This window comes from Elgaria multicarinata, chromosome 6 (assembly GCF_023053635.1).
Source record: "Elgaria multicarinata webbii isolate HBS135686 ecotype San Diego chromosome 6, rElgMul1.1.pri, whole genome shotgun sequence".
In the NCBI taxonomy this organism is placed as follows: Eukaryota; Metazoa; Chordata; class Lepidosauria; order Squamata; family Anguidae; genus Elgaria; species Elgaria multicarinata.
The window spans coordinates 121,710,874-121,730,422 of NC_086176.1; the positions used below are offsets into that span (position 1 = coordinate 121,710,874).

Below are 19,549 nucleotides of genomic sequence, written 5' to 3' on the forward strand. Positions count from 1 at the left end.
AGACTCCAGGCAGCGCTTTTGGGGTCTTGCACCCTATGTGCCCCCCCCCCCAGCAAACGGAGGCCTCTGGCTGCCCAGGAGGGCCTGTGGAGCAGCAGCAGCAGCAGCAGGAACTGAGTGCTTCTCCTGCCACCTGCCAGCCGCATGGGCTGCTTGGGTCTTGGTGATGGGCTTGGGACGTGGTGGCAGTGTTCTCTGGGCCTGTGATTGAGGCTGGAGCTGGTGATGGCTGCACGGGTGGAGGTCTCCCAGAGGGCAGGCATGGGGGTGGGTGGGGGCTCCAGCAAGTGGACCTGAGTGGGAGGGGGGGCTTTGGGGCTGCGTGCAGTGGGGGCACCATTGCAATGAGGGGGCTCTCCCTGAGGGGTGGGGCCCCTCGTGCGTGACAGCACAGTGGGCAGGCCAGGAGCCACGAAGGAGTCCCTGCCGAATGTTTCCTGGGGCGGGGGGAAGCGGCTGCCACATCCTGATGCCTTCTCCACCCCCACCCCCACCCCCACCCCCACCCCAGGACATGCTGATGCAGTTGGCCAAAGCCGTGGCTAGCGCGGCAGCTGCCTTGGTCTTGAAGGCCAAGTACGTGGCCCAGAAGACGGAGGACTCTGTCCTGCAGACCCAGGTGATCGCGGCCGCCACGCAGTGCGCCCTCTCCACCTCCCAGCTGGTGGCCTGCACCAAGGTGAGTGGCAGGGCAGACCCCGTCCCCCAGCCCTGGCGGCTCTCGGACCTCAGCACACTTGCATTTGTTTTTTGGGGGGGAAGGACGGGAGGACTCTTTTGGGGAACACGTCAGGGCGGTTCCTGAGTCGTGCTGGGCTAGCCCTGTGGGTCGCATGCACTGCACTCTCTGCTGGGCTTGCCTGGCAGTGGGTCAGCCAGGGCCAGCATTGACCCAGAGCTGCTTCCTCCTCCTTTCTCCTCCCTGGTAGGTGGTGGCTCCCACCATCAGCTCACCCGTGTGCCAGGAGCAGCTGGTTGAGGCTGGCAAACTAGTGGCCAAGTCCGTGGAGAGCTGCGTGGATGCCTCTCAGGCAGCCACGGGCGACGAGCAGCTGCTGAAGCAAGTGGGGGTGGCGGCCACGGCCGTGACCCAGGCCCTCAACGACCTGCTGGAACATATCAAGCAGCACGCGACCGGGGGGCAGCCCATCGGGCGCTATGACCAGGCGACCGACACCATCCTCAACGTCACCGAGAACATCTTCAGCTCCATGGGGGATGCTGGTGAGGAGGTGGAGAGGGGTGGGTGTGGGGCGGCAGGCAGCTTTAGCCTGGATGGCTTGGGGGGGGGGGGCAGGCGTGCCGCCGGGGGGTTGGAGGAGCAGCAGGCTGACGTTCCCAGCATGCTGCCGGCTGGCCCGTGGAGCAAAGACGATGGAAGGTGCTGCTGATGACGGGGAGTGGCTCCGTGGCTCTGAGCCCCACGCAGAGCGGGCCCAATGTCACGAGCCCTTCTCGTTCCCCTCCCCCAGGGGAAATGGTGCGTCAGGCTCGGATTCTGGCCCAGGCAACCTCCGACCTGGTGAACGCCATCAAGGCTGATGCTGAAGGGGAGACGGACCTCGAAAACTCACGCAAGCTGCTGAGCGCGGCCAAGATTCTGGCGGACGCCACGGCCAAGATGGTGGAGGCAGCCAAGGTCTGACGCTGGTGGGGGGCAGCGGGCGCTGAGGGGCCGTGGCGGATGGGCTGGGTCAAGAGGCACCCTTCCTCCTGGCCTGGGCTCGGGGGCCAGATCCAGCCCCATCAGCTTTGGGGCTGGAGGGAGTCCAGTATTGGATGCTGGCCCCACAGGGGGCTGCCCTTGCCGTGCGTTTCCCATAATCCCCGTCCCTGGCCAGATCCATGGCCCATCGATGCGTGGGGGGTGTCAGGAGCCCCTTTTCTCTTCAGGGGGTGGCAGGACTCCCTGCCTCCAGGGAGGCTTCATGGGGAGAGGAGGGGGTGGAAGGAAGAAACCGGATTGGGTGGAGGTGGCAGAACTGGAAGGCAGGGAGGAAGCGCTGAGTCCGACCGATGCCTTGTTCCGTCCCCGCCAGGGGGCTGCAGCCCATCCCGACAGCGAGGAGCAGCAGCAGCGCCTGCGGGAGGCGGCCGAGGGACTCCGGATGGCCACCAATGCCGCAGCCCAGAATGCCATCAAGAAGAAGCTCGTCCATAGGCTGGAGGTCAGCGTCTGTGGGGCGGGCAGGAGCATGTGCTGCAAACGAGTGACCGGGGCCTCCCTCTGCCTCTGCCTGTGGGTGGGAGGGGCGGTGCACCCCCCTGGCCAGGTTGCGTGGGGGGCCTGGCTGACACCCTCTCTTTCCCCAGCACGCAGCTAAGCAGGCGGCCGCCGCCGCTACCCAGACCATCGCAGCCGCCCAGCACGCGGCCACGGCCAACAAGAACCCGGCCGCCCAGCAACAGCTCGTGCAGAGCTGCAAGGTAAGCATGGCGAGTGGGGGGAGCCTTGTGGCCAGCCCTTCTCCCCCAGCACCCTCAGAGCACCCTGTGCCTGCCTTGGCCCTTGCCCTGCAGAGAGGTCGTGTCAGGACTGAGCTCAGAGGCCTGATGGTCTGCATAGCAGCCCTGAGGGTGGGGAGCAGAGGAAGCTGTCTAGTATGGAGTCAGACCTTTCCCTCCCTCCCCCCCCACCCCACTCCAAGTCCATCTGGCCAGGCATTGCCAACACTGCACCGATAGCAGCAGAGTTTTAGGCAGGATCCGTTCCCAGCCTCACCTGGACATGTCCTCTGGTAACATCTGCATGCAGAGCAGGGGGTCGCCAGTGGGGAGGTGCCTTGGAAAGGAAGCTGCGATGGGGCTGAGCCTGCTGGGGCGCCTGAGCAGGGCCCGGGGGGTGGCCAGCGGCATCTCCTGACTGCTCCTCCTCCTCCTCTCCACTTGCAGGTTGTGGCGGACCAGATCCCAATGCTGGTGCAGGGCGTCCGCGGGAGCCAGTCGCAGCCCGACAGCCCCAGTGCCCAGCTGGCGCTCATTGCTGCCAGCCAGAACTTCCTGCAGGTGAGCAGAGGCCGCGGCCTCAGCCAGGGCGTCCCGGGGGTCAGGCAGCCCTCCCAGCCGGGTGCCCCACCGCACCCTCACCACTTCCCCTTTCCACCCTGCAGCCCGGTGGGAAGATGGTAGCTGCTGCCAAGGCCACGGTGCCCACCATCTCGGACCAGGCCTCTGCCATGCAGCTCGGCCAGTGCGCCAAGAACCTGGCCGCGGCGCTTGCCGACCTCCGCACGGCGGCTCAGAAGGTAAGGCAGGAGTGCCCGGAGGGGAGCCCAGCCGGAGCAGGCCCAGGCAGGGGAGGCGCCGCTCTCACCCCGCCCCCGCTTTCTGGCCAGGGCCCTTCAGCCACGGGGTTCCTGCAGGGATTGCCTCCCTCCTGTGGCTCTTCTTGGCATTGGGAGATGCCGCCTCCTCCGTGAGTTTGTCTTGCCTCCTTTTAGAGTTGTCGGAGCCATCAACTCTCGTCACGTTTTTAACGGGGCGCCGGCCGGATGGCCCAGGGTAACGCTTTTCTCTCCCTCCTGTGTCCTGGCAGGCACAAGAGGCCTGTGGGCCCCTGGAGATTGATTCAGCCCTCAGCTTGGTGCAGAACCTGGAGAGGGACTTGCAAGAAGCCAAGGTGGCCGCTCGGGAAGGCAAGCTGAAGCCCCTTCCGGGGGAGACGGTGAGCCGAGAGCAGGAGGAGGAGGAGGAGGAGAAGAAGAAGAGGGGGACTACGGGGGTGGGGGAGGTCTGGGGCCCTTAGGGAGAATGCCTTGGGGACAATGGGGGGAAGCAGCCCCAGGCCAAGAGGAGAGAAGGGCCACCCCCTCACCCACGTGGGTGGGCCATGTTGGGCGGTGTGAGAGTTCTCGTGGGGGAAAGCGCCAGTGGCAGCCGTGGCCCCATCTGGAGAACTCTGTCCGTGCCTCAGTTCTCCCTGCACTAGCGATGCCCAGGCTGGACTCCTGTAATGGCGGCTGCCTATGTGGGGCTGCCCCTAAAGACAGCTGAGGAGCTCCAGCTGGTGAGGAATGTGGCCGCCCGACCACAGGTGGGGGCTAGCCAGCCTGCCCGCCCGTTCGTTGCGCTGGCTGCCTGGGCGTTTCCGAGCCCAATTTCAAAGGCTGACTTTGGCCTTTAAAGCCTTGAAGGTCGGCCTTCCCCCGTACCAGCTTGCCTGCGCCTTCAGGTCGGCAAAGGGGAGGCCCTTCTGAGGGCGGTCAGGTTGGCAGCTGTGGAGGAACGGGACCTTTTTACCGTGGCCCCCAAAATGCCTCCCTCAAGTCCGTCAACCCCTTCACTGCCCTCAGGACCTCACCTGCTTCCCTCAGCTGTCTCTCTTGAGTTGTGATTTTGAGGGGGCTGCGGGTGTTTCTCACGGTGGAGGTTTTGTTTTTCATGGTTTGCGGGGAGGGATCCATGCTGCGAGGAGGCGCCTTGAGAGGCTTTCGTTCCTTCGCAAGGTGGCCTGAGAAGGTTTTTCAGTACAGATACGTCAGGGTGTTTGCAGAAGGGGTGGGGGCCAGGGAGTTCTTCTGCACTGGGCAGGCCCCCCCTGACTGTCCGTCCGTCTGTCCGTCCTGCAGATAGAGAAGTGTGCCCAGGACCTGGGGAACAGCACCAAAGCTGTCAGCTCCGCCATTGCCCAGCTGCTGGGTGAAGTGGCCCAGGGCAACGAGAACTACACAGGTACTGGCTCCCCTTGGAGTTCCCTCCAGCTGCAGTAGCAGTCCTGCCCCCCCGGCCCCTCCCTCCTTCCCTCCCTCCTTCCCTCTTCTCTGCTGTTTGCCAAGGACCCTCCCCTGGACTCCCGCCCAGGCCTTTTGTCTGGGCTGAGGACCCCTGAGGTGGGCTGCTTTCTAGCAGTGGCAACTCTGCCCCCACCCACCCCTACCCGTGGTCCTGGCTGCCTCCCAGAGCCAAGCAGAGTTTGTCCTCCTGCCTGCATCCTCCTCACATTTGTAAACTGCCCAGAGAGCTTCGGCTATTGGGCAGTATAGAAATGCAATAAATAAATAAATAGCTCCTGAGCGGAGACGACCAGAGCTTTTCGGGAGGGGGGGGCAATTGCTCCCCCAAGCCCAGCCAGCCAGCAGCCAGAGCCCCCTTCCTTTGTGCCTTCCCCCAGGGATTGCGGCTCGGGATGTGGCGCACGCGCTGCGCTCCCTCAGCCAGGCGGCACGAGGAGTGGCCGCCAACACAGCCGAGCCCCAGGTACAGGCGGCCCTGCTGGAGTGCGCTGGAGACGTCATGGACAAGGCCGGCAATCTTATCGAGGAGGCCCGCAAGGCGGTGGCCAAGGCGGGCGACCCCGAGAGCCAGCAGCGCTTGGCCCAGGTGAGCCCCAGCCAGCATAGCCCCCTTGGCCCGGGCGACTCTCTCCTCCGGCCCGGGATCTCTAGCCGCTCCCTGGAGGAGGCTGGGCCGGGAGCGGGCAGGGCGAGCTGAGCCTCTGTGCCATCTCTCTCCGGCAGGTGGCCAAGGCCGTCTCGCAAGCCCTCAACCGCTGCGTGAACTGCCTGCCTGGGCAGCGGGACGTGGACGCCGCCATCCGCACCGTGGGCGAGGCCAGCAAGAGGCTCCTGGCCGATTCCGTGAGTGTCTCTTTTGTGGGCGCAGGAGGCGCCAGGGGGAGCAGGGGCAGAGAGGTGGGGCAGGCGTCAGGGCCACCTGCATGGAGCGGGGTGGGGGGGCTGGACCCCATGGCCTCAGAGGCCCCTTCCCACTCTCCTATGCTATGATTCTGTGAATGGCCGCCTGGCCTCCTGCCCACCCCCATCTCCATCGTGGCTGGAGACCAGCAGGCGTGCAAAGGCTGTCTAAGGGCTGCCTGGGCCTCCTCACCCCACTTCCCCTGGGGACTTTCCTGCCCTGCTGCTGCTGCTGCTGGATCGACTTTCTGTCCCCAGCTTTTCAGCCCAAAGTTGGGCCTCCTGGCCTGGGGGATGTGAGGCGACTGTGAAGGTCTCTGTTCTTGGTATTATTACGAGCCTTTGTTGGGCTTCGCGTCGCCCAGAGTGACTGGACATCTGGTTCCGCTGCTGCCACTGCCACAGCGCAGAGGGCCTGGAGGGCTGTCTCTGAAGGGCAAAGGCGGCCGGATGCATCCCAGTCCCTGAGGTTTGGCAGCCCCCCACCCACTCGCCCCCAGCACACATGGACAAATCACAGCCCCCTGGCCTTTCATCCCCGCTCCACACAAAGTGCTCCAGCCCTTGGGGTGAGGATGGGGGAGCCAGCTGGGCAGGGCCGGAGCCAGTAGCCCCAGCTGCCCCGCTCCTTGCCCGATGCTCGGGGAGCCAGGGGTTCCCCCCCCCCCGAGGATGACAGGGGGTCACCTGAAGCCAGCTCTCCTTCTTTGCCCCCAGTTCCCACCCAGCGCCAAGAACTTCCAGGAGGCCCAGAGTCACCTGAACCAGGCCGCCGCCGGCCTCAACCAGTCGGCCAACGAGCTGGTCCAGGCCTCCCGGGGCACCCCTCAAGACCTGGCCAAGGCCTCCGGCAAGTTTGGCCAAGACTTCAACGAGTTCCTGCAGGCTGGAGTGGAGATGGCCGGTCGGTCGCCGGTGAGAACCATTTGCGGGGAGGTTGGAGAGCGGAATCTGCTTGCGGGCAGCGTGGCTGGAGGCTACGGTGGGCTACGGTCTAGGCAGGTGCTCCCCATGGCGAGAGGAGTGGGCAAGCCACTCCAGCCACCCTGCCAGGGCCAGGCCAGCCTCTGTGTCCTAGGAAAGGTCCCTGGGAGCCTGTGCAGCTCTGGCGGGCAGCAGGAGGCCTCCCTCTGGGCTGCCCTTGGCCTGCCGCCCCCTCGGTCCTGAGCCCAGGGAGCCTGGGCTGGAGAAAGGTTAGGTGGCGTAGGTTGGGCCACCGTGGCTGGATCCTCCTGGCGTGTCCCAGGTGAGGCGGTGATTGTGGGGGCTTCCAGCTGTGGGATGGTGTTCGGGGCGGGGGCTCCCCTCTCTTCACGCTCAAGACCCGGCTGCTGTGGCAATGAGCTTATGGGCGATGCTGGATTTGGGAATTGGAGCGTGTCTGGGAGGGAGCTCCATTTTTGCAGTGTAACCAAGTGGACAAACGCAGGCATGGAATTAAACAGTTAGGAGAAATAAGCTGATGCAAGGGCTCGCTGCCCCAGGAGCCACGGCCACGGGGGCTTCTCCGCGAGTGTGTGCGTGCGCATAGCCCCCTCCAGTTGCAGGTTTTGGAGTGGGAGGGAACAGGTGTGGAGCGTGATGGGGAATTCCAGGACAAAGGGACCCCGTTCCCAGCTGCTCCTTCCCAGCAGGAATTGGGCTACGTTGAGCGTGTCACACACACCCCACACACTTCCCTAAACGGAGCAGAAAGGACCCTGTTCAAGCGGTTAGAAGGCCTTGTTTTCCAGAGGAGCTGGGATCCCAAAACAAGAGACTTCGCCCCGTTGCACTGCTAGCGGAGGCTGAGATGAGCGTGAGGCGCTTGGCGGGGCAGTGGGGAGTGCAGGGTGAGAGCGTGAGGCCAAGCCGCTTGCCTGGGCCGAGGGCCGACTGACCCGTTCTCTCCCCCACTCCGCAGTCCAAGGAAGCCCAGGCCCAGGTGGTCTCCAATCTGAAGAGCATCTCTATGTCCTCCAGCAAGTTGCTGCTGGCTGCCAAGGCCCTCTCCGCCGACCCTGCAGCTCCCAACCTCAAGAATCAGCTGGCGGCGGCGGCCCGGTAGGGCTTCCTCCGAGCCGGGGCGGGGGGGGGGCGCTGGGCTAACAGCTCACATCCACACGCTGTGTGTGTGGAGGACCCATTTGCTGGGTGTGTGGAGGAGGAGGCCGTTCTTGCCTGGGCAAGGCCTCCAGCAGCCCGTCTGGGCCGGGGATGCTGGGACCTCTGCTTCCGTGGGGCCAACGTGCCCCCTCTCTCTTGGCAGGGCTGTGACGGACAGCATCAATCAGCTGATCACAATGTGCACCCAGCAAGCGCCGGGCCAGAAGGAGTGTGACAACGCCCTCCGGGAGCTGGAGGTGAGCAGAGGGGGGGCAGAGAGGGGGATGGGGTAGTGGCCCCCACTCGATCTGCCTAGGTGGGTGGGTGGGTGGGGGCCCGAAGGAGCCGGGTGTTGAGGGCAGGGACTCTGTGTGTGACGCAGAGGTGCCCTTTCCCCCTCCCCAGACCGTGCGAGAGCTCCTGGAGAACCCCACCCAGGCGGTCAACGACATGTCCTACTTCAACTGCCTGGACAGCGTCATGGAGAACTCCAAGGTGAGCAGCTGCTGCTGCTGCGGGGGCCGGCTCAGGGCGAGGGGATGGGCTGCGGGATTTGCTACCGCTGGTTGCAGAGTGACGGGCACCGACCTGAACAGCAACCCACAGAGGACCAGGGCTGTCGTTGGCCTGTTGCCTCCTGGATCCGCAACAGCCACATCCCTCTCAGGAGCCACAGCTGGGGAGCAGGAGGGTGCTCAGCCGCGCCCAGCGTCCTGCTTGTGGGCTTCTCGGGGGGGCACCTGTGAGATTGGAGGGCTGGGCCAGAGGAGCCCCCTGGGGCCTGCCCCAGCGGATGAGCTGGTGGTGTTGTGGGGCTTGGAGGCTCAGCTCGGCTTCCGGCTTCCTCTGGGGCTGCCCACCCCTCCCCCCACTAGAGGCCACCTCTCTGTCCCCTGTAGGTCCTGGGGGAGGCCATGACTGGCATATCTCAGAACGCCAAGAACAGCCAGCTGCCAGAGTTCGGCGAGTCCATCAGCACCGCCTCCAAGGCCCTTTGTGGCTTCACCGAAGCAGCTGCCCAGGTACAGAGGACACACACACAGAGAGTCCCCCCTTCCAACAGGGGGATCGAGTTCCTCATTCTGGGAGGGGTGTGTGGGGTGTTGCTGCCCCAGAATCCTTTGCGCACACACACACACACACCTGTCCCATGGTGTCTCGGCCGGCCTTTGGGCTCCTCTCACCTGTCCTCTGCTGTGCCGTCGCTCGCAGGCAGCCTACCTGGTCGGCGTCTCGGATCCCAACAGCCAAGCTGGCCAGCAAGGCCTGGTGGACCCCACCCAGTTTGCGAGAGCCAACCAAGCCATCCAGATGGCCTGCCAGAACCTGGTCGACCCAGCCTGCACCCAGGCTCAGGTAACGGGCCGCCCTCGGATTAGGCACCCAAGCTGGGCCGGGCCGGGCGGGAGACAGAGGGCTGAGGGAGGCAGCGCTCGTGGGCAGCTCTTCTGGCCTGGGTGGGTCCAGAGGCCCGGTGGCAGCGGCCGTAGGGCAAGGCTTAGGCTGACTGGCCCAGCCAGCAGAACCGGGCCAAAGGGTGCCCAGGGCGGAAGGAAGGAAGGAAGGAAGGAAGAAGCGGTGGCCGCGTGCCCTCGGCCACGGAGGGGGCAAGAGGAGACGCAGGCAGCCCTGGCAAGGCCTAACGGGCGACGGGCAGAGCTGAATGAGCCCCCTTGCCTTCCCCAGGTCCTGTCGGCCGCCACCATCGTGGCCAAGCACACGTCTGCCCTCTGCAACACCTGCCGCTTGGCCTCGTCCCGCACCGCCAACCCTGTAGCCAAGCGCCAGTTTGTCCAGTCAGCCAAGGAAGTGGCCAACAGCACTGCTAACCTCGTCAAGACCATCAAGGTACCCGGGGCGAGGGGGTGCGGTCTGAAAGCTAACATCCTTCCTTCAGTATCCCAAAGCAGGTTTTGCCAATGTGCAAAGACGTTTACGTGCAGTTAACTAGGTGAACGGCCTGGCCGCGAACGGAGCGTAAACATCTTAATGGGTTGCCAGCCCTGATCGTTTCTCTGCACTGAGCTGCCATCCCCCGGAAAGAGTTTCAGGGCCCCTCGGTCACTCAGGCAGCTGGTAGCCCAAGACCGGCTGCCTCCTAAGTCTGAGAAAGTCCAGGGCGTAGTTAACGCCCCCACCAGGAATATTTATACGGGCTAAGAAAACCAAATGAAGCAGGGGAAACCGGGGGGGGGGGGGAGCGAAACCAGGAGCGTTTCAGCACTGTCCTTTGCCCTTCCTTGCAGCCGGGCTGCGAATGGCGAGAGGCCTGCTCCTGCCAAGACCCACCCAAGTGGGAAACGGGGCGTTCGCGGCCACCTCTGTTTCGTAGGCCGCACGCAGAGCAAGGGCACCGTTTTGTGCCAGCCCTGGCTTTTTCCCTTGGGGCTCACAAACTCCGTTAGCGGACCGTTTAAATGCCCTGGGCCTCGGATGCCAGTGGGTTTCCTCACCCAGGTAGAAAGGGCAGCAGTGCAAAGGAACCAATAGTGACTGGCGTCTCTGGAATGGGCCTGGGAGCCGGCTCCTGGGTTCCTGTAGAGATCCCAAACCAGCTTTACCTCCGATGGGACTTCTAGAAGACCGTAGGGAAGCGTAGTGCCAACGTTTTTGCGGCCTTGGGCAGCAGGATTTCTTTAACAAAGAAACAAGCATGAAACTTGCACATTACTCCTTCTTCCAATTTAGCAACAGAAAAATCAAAGCTAGCTTGGTCCATTAGGAAACAAATGTGAAAGCAGCCATAGGCGTTTGTCCCTCCTAACGCAGCTTTTGGACATCAAAACATGTTCTGGGGCTAAGTTGGCTGGTGGATTCTTGTAGCTGGCAACCGAGCCATTGGCTTGGCAGTCTCAGAAGAGTAGGTTCAAAGGGAGGGACATCTGGCAACAGGAGCGAGCTCACTGAGGTGGCGGGATGCTACAAGGCGTTCCTGCTACAGCCCGCCGGTGCTCCAGCCGGGTCCGAAGAGGGCCGCTCCAGTGCTCACAGCGGGCCGGGCAGGCGCCTGTGTGCCACTGGATGAGCTGGGGGAGGGGAGTCCCGCCTCGGTTGGAAATGCGGGTGGCGACCTGCAGGGCTCACCGGTGGGAGGGCAGCTCAAGGCAGGCGGCGCGTCTGTCTGTCTGTCTCCTCTAGGCCCTGGACGGGGCTTTCACTCCAGAGAACCGCGACCGCTGCCGGGAAGCCACAGCCCCCTTGATTGAGGCAGTGGACAACCTCACGGCCTTTGCCTCCAACCCAGAGTTTGCGACGGTCCCTGCTCAGATCAGCCCGGAGGTCAGTGTGTGTTGCGGGAGGCGCCAGGGGCAGGAGGTCCCTGCAAAGGGGAGGGTTTATGCTGGTGTTTTGGGGGAACAGAGGGCAGCATCCCTCTTGGAAAGGGGGTTCTTCTCCGCGCCCTTGCCTATGCCCTCCTCCTCCTCCTCGCCAGTGCTTCTGTGTGACACTTCTCCCCCCTCGGCTGCTCCCTTCACAGGGGCGCAGAGCCATGGAGCCCATCGTATCCTCTGCCAAGACCATGCTGGAGAGCTCTGCTGGCCTCATCCAGACCGCCCGCTCGCTGGCTGTCAACCCCAAAGACCCGCCCAAGTGGTCCGTGCTGGCCGGGCATTCACGCACCGTCTCCGACTCCATCAAGAAGCTCATCACCAACATGAGGTGAGCTGGGTGGAGACAGTCCTCCCTGGACGGCCCTCCTTCCTCCCAGAGCAGCCTCTGTCCTGCTGGGCTGCTGCAGTGACTGCCGGAGTCCTGGACGAGGCCGTGGGATGGCGCTGCCCTTGCGGCGCTGCAGGGGGCGTGGCAGAGCAGGGCCTGGGACTGGACTGCCGAGGAAGGAGCTCAGAGGGGCCCGGCCCGGCCCGGCCCGGCCCAATGCAGCCCCAGCAGTACTGGTCCAAGCCCTGCAATGATGCAGACCGGTTGCCTCTGCCCGGACGCAGGCTCCCGTAGCCCAGCGTGCTGCTTCTCTGGTGCGGGACGGTGGAGCGAGGAAGAGGGGGCCGGTCCCATGAGGGCTCTGCAATTCTGTGGGGGCGCAGAATCTAGCGGCAACGGCTGACTCTCCAGGAAATGCTTCCAGGCGGGTCGCAGCTGGGCAGCATTGAAGCACGTCAAGCGGCGAGCGCCAGCCAGGGCTTGTAACGAAGGGTCTCCATGCCAGGAGAGAGGAGGAGAAGCGCTGGGCAGGCCGCGTGCTGGTCTGAAAGGGCCGGTCTTCGCAGAGCAGCGGAAGGCCGTCCCAGAGGGAAACGCGTCAGCGGCTCCAAAGCCTCTGTGCATCCACAGAGAACCACTCCCCGTCCTGCCCCCCCCCCAAATAGGCACGCAGGAGGGCCTCGTAGGCACAGCCCAGCGTACGGGGCAGGTGGTCCATGCAGATGGCGGTGGGCTTCCAGGTCTCCTGGGCCCCAGCCGCAGAGAGCTGTCGAGGCTGTAGCCGGCGCTCTAAGTGGGGCCCTGAAGCAGGTGGGGCGGCCAGCGTGGCTCTTGTAGCAGGGGACATGCTTGCTGCCAGGAGCTGGCTCTGTCCTTGAAGGCAGCCCCACGTGGAACGCATTGCAGTAGTCCAGACGTGATGCAGAGAAGGCGGGGGTCGCTGTTGCTGCAGCGGATGTTTGGGTCGCTCCCAGCTGCGCCCCTCCCCTGAGCCTCCCCCGGCCTCAGCCCTGGATCCAGGCGCTTCCCCAGGAGGCTGTCCTGCGTGTGGGGGTGGGGCTCGAGGGTGGGGGTGGGGCCCTGCTGCCTTATCCAGAACTCCTCCTCCCAGATCCAGATGTGTTTGTCCAGTGTCATCTCTTTGTCTTGTCCACATGAAGCTGGTTGGGAAGCAGCAGGGGTGTCTTGTTGGGCCCTGGGAAGCCAGAGGAGCCAGAAGAGGGTGGGAATTCTTAGGGCCCGGGGGGCCTGCACTGCTCTGGTCCCTCCCTACGGCAGCCAGTGGAGGATGAACTCGGCAGAACGGGGGGGGGGGGCAGCTGTGTTCTTCACAGCGGCCACCCTACTGACGGGGGCTGTTTACTCTGCAGGGACAAGGCTCCTGGCCAGCGGGAGTGCGACGAGGCCATTGAGCTGCTGAACAAATGCATCCGGGACGTGGACCAGGCCTCCTTGGCAGCCATCAGCCAGCAGTTGGCCCCCCGTGACGGCATCTCCCAGGAGGTGAGGGAGGGGCGGCGGGCCGTCAGGCCAGGCGAGGGAGGTGCTCGGCTGGTGTCCTGTGCTTCTGTGTCACTGAAACACGAAGACTGATGCTGTGCAGGAGCCCAGTCTCTGGGGGCAGGCGCCCACGCGGGGCCCTCGTGTATGACGAGTCCTGCCCGCTTCCTTCGCTGTGCCTGAGCAGTCCCGGAGCTCTGCAGAGGGCTCCTGTACGGGGGAGGCAGCGCCAGGCCGTCTGCTGTTTCTCCTGCAGGCAGGGAGGGAGGGGGGTGGCTGAAGGGCTCCTGTGCCAGGAGGAGGAGGGGGCGGCTCACAAGTGCTCACCTGCTCCTGGGCAGAGCAAGAGCTGGCTGCACGGCAACTGCTGAGGTTCCCCCCCCCCCCCCCCGCAGTCAGAGCGGCCGGCCAGCTGGCTACTTGCTGTTTCACTGGGCTGGGCTGGGCCCAGCTCACCTGCCCCTCCTCCCCCCCTCCAGGCCTTGCACAACCAGATGCTCACGGCTGTCCAGGAGATCAGCAACCTCATTGAGCCGGTGGCCGGCGCAGCACGAGCCGAGGCCTCCCAGCTTGGACACAAGGTAAGGGGCAGCGGCAGGCGGGGAGGAGGAGGAGAAATTAGGCAAGAGCAGGGATCGGTGCTCAGGGTCAGCTGACTGAGCCAGGTGCCAAGGCCAGCAGCGCCGCCTGGGTGGCATCCAGAAGCTCCGAGCGCAGGCAGGCGACACGCTGGACCGGCCAGGCTGCTGGGAGCCCCACCTGGGTCGGCAGGCTCCACCACGGGGAGCCGGGGGAGGGGGCAGGGGGAACTGCCCACCCGGCCTGCTTCCCCTTCGGCTGGTGCTGGCTTCGTCCCAGAGGCCCCGGATCGAAGGCCTGGCGCTTCGGAAGGTTAACGTGGAAACCAAGCCTCCGTTTCAAGGCTAGCGGAGAAAGGCATCCTGCTTTGGGGCTCACCGCCGTCTGTTCAGAAGGAGGGCTGCTGCCCCCTGAGCAAACCGGATGTCAGTCCTGGAGGAGAGAAGAGTCGCCTTGTTTGTGAAGCGTGAAACCAAAGTCTGTGTAAAGCCACGGCGGACGGCTGCTGCGTCCTGAGCGGAAGGGAGACTGGTCAGCTGGCTCCACCGGAGCTTGCTGGCTGCCTGAGCGGAATGGCCCGGCCGTCTGTCCCTGGCCAGCCCACGAGCAGCTCCGGCGTGGCTCGCTCCAGCCCTCCTCCTGACTCGGCGCTTTCTCCTACTGAGGGCTTTCTAACTGCCCTGCAAGGGCCAATGGAGCAGCAAGGGGAGAGGAGTCCCCTTGCGGCAACCAGCTGCGTTGTGCCCCCCCCCGCTGCCCCCCGCATGCAGCGCCCCTTTGCACAGTCTTGCTGGGAGGCTGCTCCCACAGCACCCGGTGGGAGCCCGAGCGGAGGCGGCCCTCGGAGCGCAGCCGTGCCTGAGCGTGCTGCGGTGTCTCCAACCTGCAGGTGTCACAGCTGGCCCAGTATTTCGAGCCGCTGGTGCTGGCGTCCGTGGGCGCGGCTTCCAAGGTGCTCAACCACCAGCAGCAGATGAATCTCCTGGACCAGACCAAGACCCTGGCCGAGTCCGCGCTGCAGATGCTCTACACAGCCAAGGAGGCTGGGGGGAACCCCAAGGTGCCAGCTGGGGGCGGGTGGCACAGTGGGGCTGGGCCTTGCCCTGCTGCATCTGGGAGGGGGGAGCGGGGCTGGCTTGGGGGAGCGGGCCCACACCGCATGCCGGGGCCTCGCCCCCTCCTCCTCCTCCTCCTCCTCTCGCCAGTGGGTGAGACGTGCCTCTCCCGTCCCCTTTGCAGCAGGCCGCTCACACGCAGGAGGCCCTGGAGGAGGCTGCGCAGATGATGAAGGAGGCTGTGGAGGACCTGACGGCCACCCTCAACGAGGCTGCCAGTGCAGCAGGCGTGGTGGGGGGCATGGTGGACTCCATCACGCAGGCCATCAACCAGGTAAGGAAGGAGGGAGAGGCGCTGTGCAGACCCCCAGGCCCCCGTGACACTGCTCCCAGCACCAGTGGCCGTGTCCTGCTCCTCCTTCTGTGTCCCGTGCCATGGAATAGCTGCCCTGGGCCCTTGAGGTGGGGGCAAGCGGACGCCGGGGCAGGATGTGGGCCACTCCTGGCCACGAGGCCACTGCAGGCTGAACGGCTGCCCTGGGAGCAGCCGGGAAAATGCCGAAGCTGGGAGCGCCCACACCCCGTCTCAGAAGCCCCAGGTGCTTTCGATCTTTGTGGGTTTGGCTGCTTTCCTGAAGGAGGATCTGGTGGAATTTGGCTTCTCAGCACTGTTCTTGCCCTGCCATGGTTGACCCAGACGGGCCTGTAGTGGCCGAAGGGCAGGTTGGGCCTGGGCTGAGACACAGGGACACAGGGGAAGTTCTGCCTCCGCTCCAGGACTTCCAGGGCATGTCGGAACAGGGGTGGCGGGGGGGGGGGGGGAGAGACTCAGCACGGGGCTGGCAAGTGGGGTGCTCAGCAACCCAGAAGGAGGGAGCGCTGGGCCCTCGTGACGTGCACAGGGAGCAGGATAGCCCTGCTGAGAATCAGTAAGAGGGGTGGGGGGTGGGAAGCAGTGTGAGATGCACCAGGCTGCCTCCTTACGCCCTTCCTCTTTCCGTGGCAGTGGCCTGGCCTGGCTTGGCCAGTATTCCTCCAAAGTGTCCTGAGGAAGGAGAGGCTCTCTGGCTGGATGCTGCTTGCGTGTGTGTATGCGGGAGGGTGGTGGCCGCGGCGGCAGCATGGTGCGCCCTTGGCGTAAGGAGGGGGAGAGAGGCTAGCAGGCCAGCGCTGGAGGGGTCTGGGGCCCTCGCAGCTTCCAGGGTGGGGGCCGGCGCTGAGGCCCTTGTGGTGCAAAGTGACCAGCCTGGCCCTCGGGTGTTGGCCGGGGAGGGGGGGAGGGTGGAACTACAGCGCAGGCCAGAGTTTGGGGACCGGCCTGTGGAACGAACCTCCCTCCCGCCTTCCCTCCGCAGCTGGATGAGGGCCCAGCAGGAGAACCTGAGGGTACTTTTGTAGATTACCAGACGACCATGGTGAAGACGGCCAAGGCCATTGCCGTGACGGTCCAGGAAATGGTGAGGCGGGGCCGGGGTGGGGGGTTGGGAGAAGGCCTTGAGGCAAAGGCATCCCACCTGCCACCTGGGCCAGGCTCCTCCACACCACCACCCTTTCCCCCTGATTTGCTCCCCTCCCCTTAACTGCCACTTCCTCCCACATTGCAGGTCACCAAATCCACCACCAACCCTGACGAGCTGGGCACCCTGGCCAACCAGCTGACCAGTGACTATGGGCAGCTGGCCCTGCAGGCCAAGCCAGCCGCCATCACTGCAGAGAACGAGGAGGTGAGGGGGAGGGCTTTGTGGGGGGGCTGCTGGGGGGGGAAGCAGGGGGTTGCAGGCGCCAGGGGTGGGGGATGTCAGCCGAGGGATGAGTTTCTCAGACTGGGAGGCTCATTGCTCCATGGGGGATTTGCTGGCAAGGAGACCCTCTCCTCGCAGCCCTGTGGGGCGGGGGAGGGAGAGGTGCCTTGAGGCGTGGGGGCAGCTCTGCCCAGACAGGCTCCCTACAGAAGTGGCTTCTGTTCCCCTCCCTCCTCCCTCTCCAGATTGGCTCCCACATCAAGAACCGCGTGCAGGATCTGGGCCACGGCTGTGCCGCGCTAGTGACCAAGGCCGGAGCGCTGCAGTGTAGCCCCAGCGATGCCTACACCAAGAAGGAGCTGATCGAGAGCGCCCGAAGAGTCTCTGAGAAGGTATCCGCCGGGGCCACGGTTGCTGGGGAGGCCACAACTCTCCTCCTCCTCCTCCTCGGGTCATGCCTGTCTCTTGCAGGCATGGACACACCCCACCTGGGGCTCTGTTGGGGCCAGGTGCACAGAGGAGTGGAGACCAGGTGTGCTTTCTGCCTGCAGGTGTCTCATGTCCTGGCAGCCCTCCAGGCTGGCAATCGCGGCACCCAGGCCTGTATCACGGCGGCCAGCGCCGTCTCTGGCATCATCGCTGACCTGGACACCACCATCATGTTTGCCACTGCCGGGACCCTGAACCGCGAGAACGCAGAGACCTTTGCTGACCACAGGTACTGGCCCGGGGTCCGACAGGTCCTGGGCTGAGCCTCAGCAGGGTGGGGGCTCCTTTCTCTCCCTCACCGCCGGCTCTGAACTGTCCTTCTTCGGCAGGGAGGGCATCCTGAAGACGGCGAAGGCACTGGTGGAGGACACCAAGGTGCTGGTGCAGAACGCCACGGCCAGCCAGGAGAAGTTGGCCCAAGCAGCCCAGTCCTCCGTCGCAACCATTACACGCCTGGCCGAGGTGGTGAAGCTGGGGGCTGCCAGCCTGGGCTCTGAAGACCCCGAGACTCAGGTCAGGGCAGCTCCATCATCTGTCTCTGGGCCTGGCTCCGCTCTGCCTTCCCGGTCTCTCCTCTCAACCCTCCGGGTCTTCTCTGCACTTAGGTGGTTCTGATCAATGCTGTGAAGGACGTAGCCAAAGCTCTCGGGGACCTGATCAGCGCTACGAAGGCTGCGGCAGGCAAGTCCGGGGACGACCCGGCTGTGTACCAGTTGAAGAACTCTGCCAAGGTAGGCAGGTGGGCGGGCAGGCGGCACACAGCCAGGCCCGCAGCTCTGGCGGGGGGGGGGGCGCTGCCTCCCATCTGTCGCAGGAGGCTGAGCGTCTCCCTGGCCGCATGGTTGGCAGGTGATGGTCACCAACGTCACATCATTGCTGAAGACGGTCAAGGCTGTGGAGGACGAGGCCACCAAAGGGACCCGTGCGCTGGAGGCCACCATTGAGCACATCCGGCAGGAGCTCGCGGTGAGTGTGGCTGTGCCGGGGGTCGGAAGGTGGGGGCCGTCGCTCCTGCTCCCTTTGCTCCCCCGCCTTGCCTGACCCTCGCTCGCCTCTTGCAGGTGTTCTGCTCCCAGGTGCCCCCTGCAAAGACGTCGACGCCCGAGGACTTCATCCGCATGACGAAAGGCATCACCATGGCCACCGCCAAGGCCGTGGCAGCCGGCAACTCGTGTCGGCAGGAGGACGTGATCGCCACGGCCAACCTGAGCCGCCGGGCCATAGCGGACATGCTGCGCTCATGCAAGGTGTGGGTCCGCCGAGGACTTTGGGGTAGCTGTGGGGGGGAGGGCAACAGGTAGGCCACATCTGTAAGGCCCACGGAGCAGGGGCCGGACGGAGGGGGTGCTTGTTGGCGTGAGACATGCGGACCCTGGTGGCCAGGCTTCCACCACCCCGTGGGCTGCTTTGATGATAAAGTGCAGGTCAGGGCCGGGGGCGAATTCAGGCGAGTCAGCGGCTTGTGGGCTGCTGCCTACTGGCTCACTTCTAGGCCGCCCGTTCGGCGCTCCCTGCCCCAAAGGCTCACTCCGTCCGTCTGCTGTGGGTGAGCTGCAGAGTCACTCCCAACGTGGATTTAAACTGCTCCTCACCCCCCACCCCTGGCAATCACGGGCCGTTTGCCTTGAGGGCAAGAGCACAAGAGCCTTCAAAGCAGCCTTGGTCAGGATCGCAAAGGGCTGGCGGTGAGAAGGCCAGTGGGACGGGGTGGGGGTGGGTGGGGGGGTGAACTGGCCCTGTGGACCTCTGAGACCCAGGCCGAGCTTGGCTGGTCCTGCTTCCAGCTGGGTCTCTTCTGTACTGCCCCGTTGCCCCGCCCCACTGGGCTAGCGCCTCCCGCCACGTTGGGCTGCTGAGCGCGCCTGCCCTGTCGGGCGGGGCGCTTTCTCACAGGCGTCATTTCCAGGAAGCTGCCTACCACCCTGAGGTGAGCGGCGAAGTCCGGCACCGGGCGCTGCGCTTTGGCAAGGAGTGTGCCAGGGGCTACCTGGAGCTTCTGGAGCACGTGCTGGTGGTAAGTGGCTTCTTCCCTCGCCCGCTGCCCTGCTGGGTGCCGGATCTCGGGGGCCCTGACTCCTCTCCTCCGCCTTTGCCTCCTGCTCCCTTCTCACCTCTGTCTTCTTTCCTTCCCTCCTCGGGGGCAGCCGGTGAGTACGGAGTGCACTGCATGCCCGAGAGAGCGTGTGTGCCACAGGGCCTGTGTGCCACGGGGGGAGGGGAGGCTGAGATCCCACACTGCGGGTATAGCCAGGGGGCAGGAAGCCGCCCCCTTGCCTCTCCCTCCAGGGATTAGGCGAAAAGCTTCAGCACCCCTCCTCCTCCTCCTCCCACCCCCACCCCATGTTGCTAGGCCAACCAACCCCCTCCTCTGCATGGACAGACAGGCGTGTTAACCCTGGGCCTGTTGTGCTGTGCTGTGCCCTGCTGGCTTCTGGGATGTCGTTACTAATCACTGCTGGAAGCAGGTTCCGGCTGCTGTGCAGCTAACCTCTCACCTGGTGGGGGTTCTGGGTTCAAATCCCCTGGGCTGACAGGTGTGTTTGAGCAGCCTTCCCTGGACTAGAGTGACGGGAGAGCCCCAGGGCTAGGGTGGAGCAGCAGCTTGGCCCAGGGGCACTTCTCGGACCCGTGATGGGTTCATGGGCATGAAGGAGCTGGCCTGGTCAGGCCTCCTGAGAGCTGATGGCTCTGGAGATCCCATGAGCTGAGCCGCAGGCGAGAGGCCACGTGCTTGGCAGGCGTGTACAGGAGGAGCGCCTCTGGGGCCAGGGGTGAGAGTGGAAGGATGTAGCAGGCACACCAGTCT

At 64.9% G+C, this 19,549-nt stretch overlaps 1 protein-coding gene across 2 annotated transcripts in view; it reads left to right on the forward strand.

Moving 5' to 3' along the window:
• The window catches only part of TLN1 (talin 1), a 93,575-nt gene that overhangs the window by 67,025 nt on the left and 7,001 nt on the right, over nucleotides 1-19,549 (forward strand). For both annotated transcript variants that reach the window (XM_063128349.1, XM_063128351.1), the window contains 33 exons: nucleotides 512-679; nucleotides 930-1,224; nucleotides 1,473-1,639; nucleotides 2,040-2,168; nucleotides 2,314-2,427; nucleotides 2,893-3,006; nucleotides 3,111-3,245; nucleotides 3,536-3,664; nucleotides 4,569-4,671; nucleotides 5,111-5,319; nucleotides 5,457-5,576; nucleotides 6,351-6,548; nucleotides 7,537-7,676; nucleotides 7,882-7,975; nucleotides 8,124-8,213; nucleotides 8,618-8,740; nucleotides 8,931-9,074; nucleotides 9,405-9,566; nucleotides 10,857-10,997; nucleotides 11,197-11,378; nucleotides 12,749-12,881; nucleotides 13,358-13,459; nucleotides 14,347-14,517; nucleotides 14,697-14,846; nucleotides 15,868-15,969; nucleotides 16,117-16,236; nucleotides 16,500-16,646; nucleotides 16,806-16,972; nucleotides 17,073-17,256; nucleotides 17,349-17,474; nucleotides 17,593-17,709; nucleotides 17,805-17,990; nucleotides 18,650-18,757. In XM_063128349.1, coding sequence (XP_062984419.1) covers nucleotides 512-679; nucleotides 930-1,224; nucleotides 1,473-1,639; nucleotides 2,040-2,168; nucleotides 2,314-2,427; nucleotides 2,893-3,006; nucleotides 3,111-3,245; nucleotides 3,536-3,664; nucleotides 4,569-4,671; nucleotides 5,111-5,319; nucleotides 5,457-5,576; nucleotides 6,351-6,548; nucleotides 7,537-7,676; nucleotides 7,882-7,975; nucleotides 8,124-8,213; nucleotides 8,618-8,740; nucleotides 8,931-9,074; nucleotides 9,405-9,566; nucleotides 10,857-10,997; nucleotides 11,197-11,378; nucleotides 12,749-12,881; nucleotides 13,358-13,459; nucleotides 14,347-14,517; nucleotides 14,697-14,846; nucleotides 15,868-15,969; nucleotides 16,117-16,236; nucleotides 16,500-16,646; nucleotides 16,806-16,972; nucleotides 17,073-17,256; nucleotides 17,349-17,474; nucleotides 17,593-17,709; nucleotides 17,805-17,990; nucleotides 18,650-18,757 — 4,770 coding nt within the window. The remainder of the gene's footprint in view (nucleotides 1-511; nucleotides 680-929; nucleotides 1,225-1,472; nucleotides 1,640-2,039; nucleotides 2,169-2,313; nucleotides 2,428-2,892; nucleotides 3,007-3,110; nucleotides 3,246-3,535; nucleotides 3,665-4,568; nucleotides 4,672-5,110; nucleotides 5,320-5,456; nucleotides 5,577-6,350; nucleotides 6,549-7,536; nucleotides 7,677-7,881; nucleotides 7,976-8,123; nucleotides 8,214-8,617; nucleotides 8,741-8,930; nucleotides 9,075-9,404; nucleotides 9,567-10,856; nucleotides 10,998-11,196; nucleotides 11,379-12,748; nucleotides 12,882-13,357; nucleotides 13,460-14,346; nucleotides 14,518-14,696; nucleotides 14,847-15,867; nucleotides 15,970-16,116; nucleotides 16,237-16,499; nucleotides 16,647-16,805; nucleotides 16,973-17,072; nucleotides 17,257-17,348; nucleotides 17,475-17,592; nucleotides 17,710-17,804; nucleotides 17,991-18,649; nucleotides 18,758-19,549) is intronic.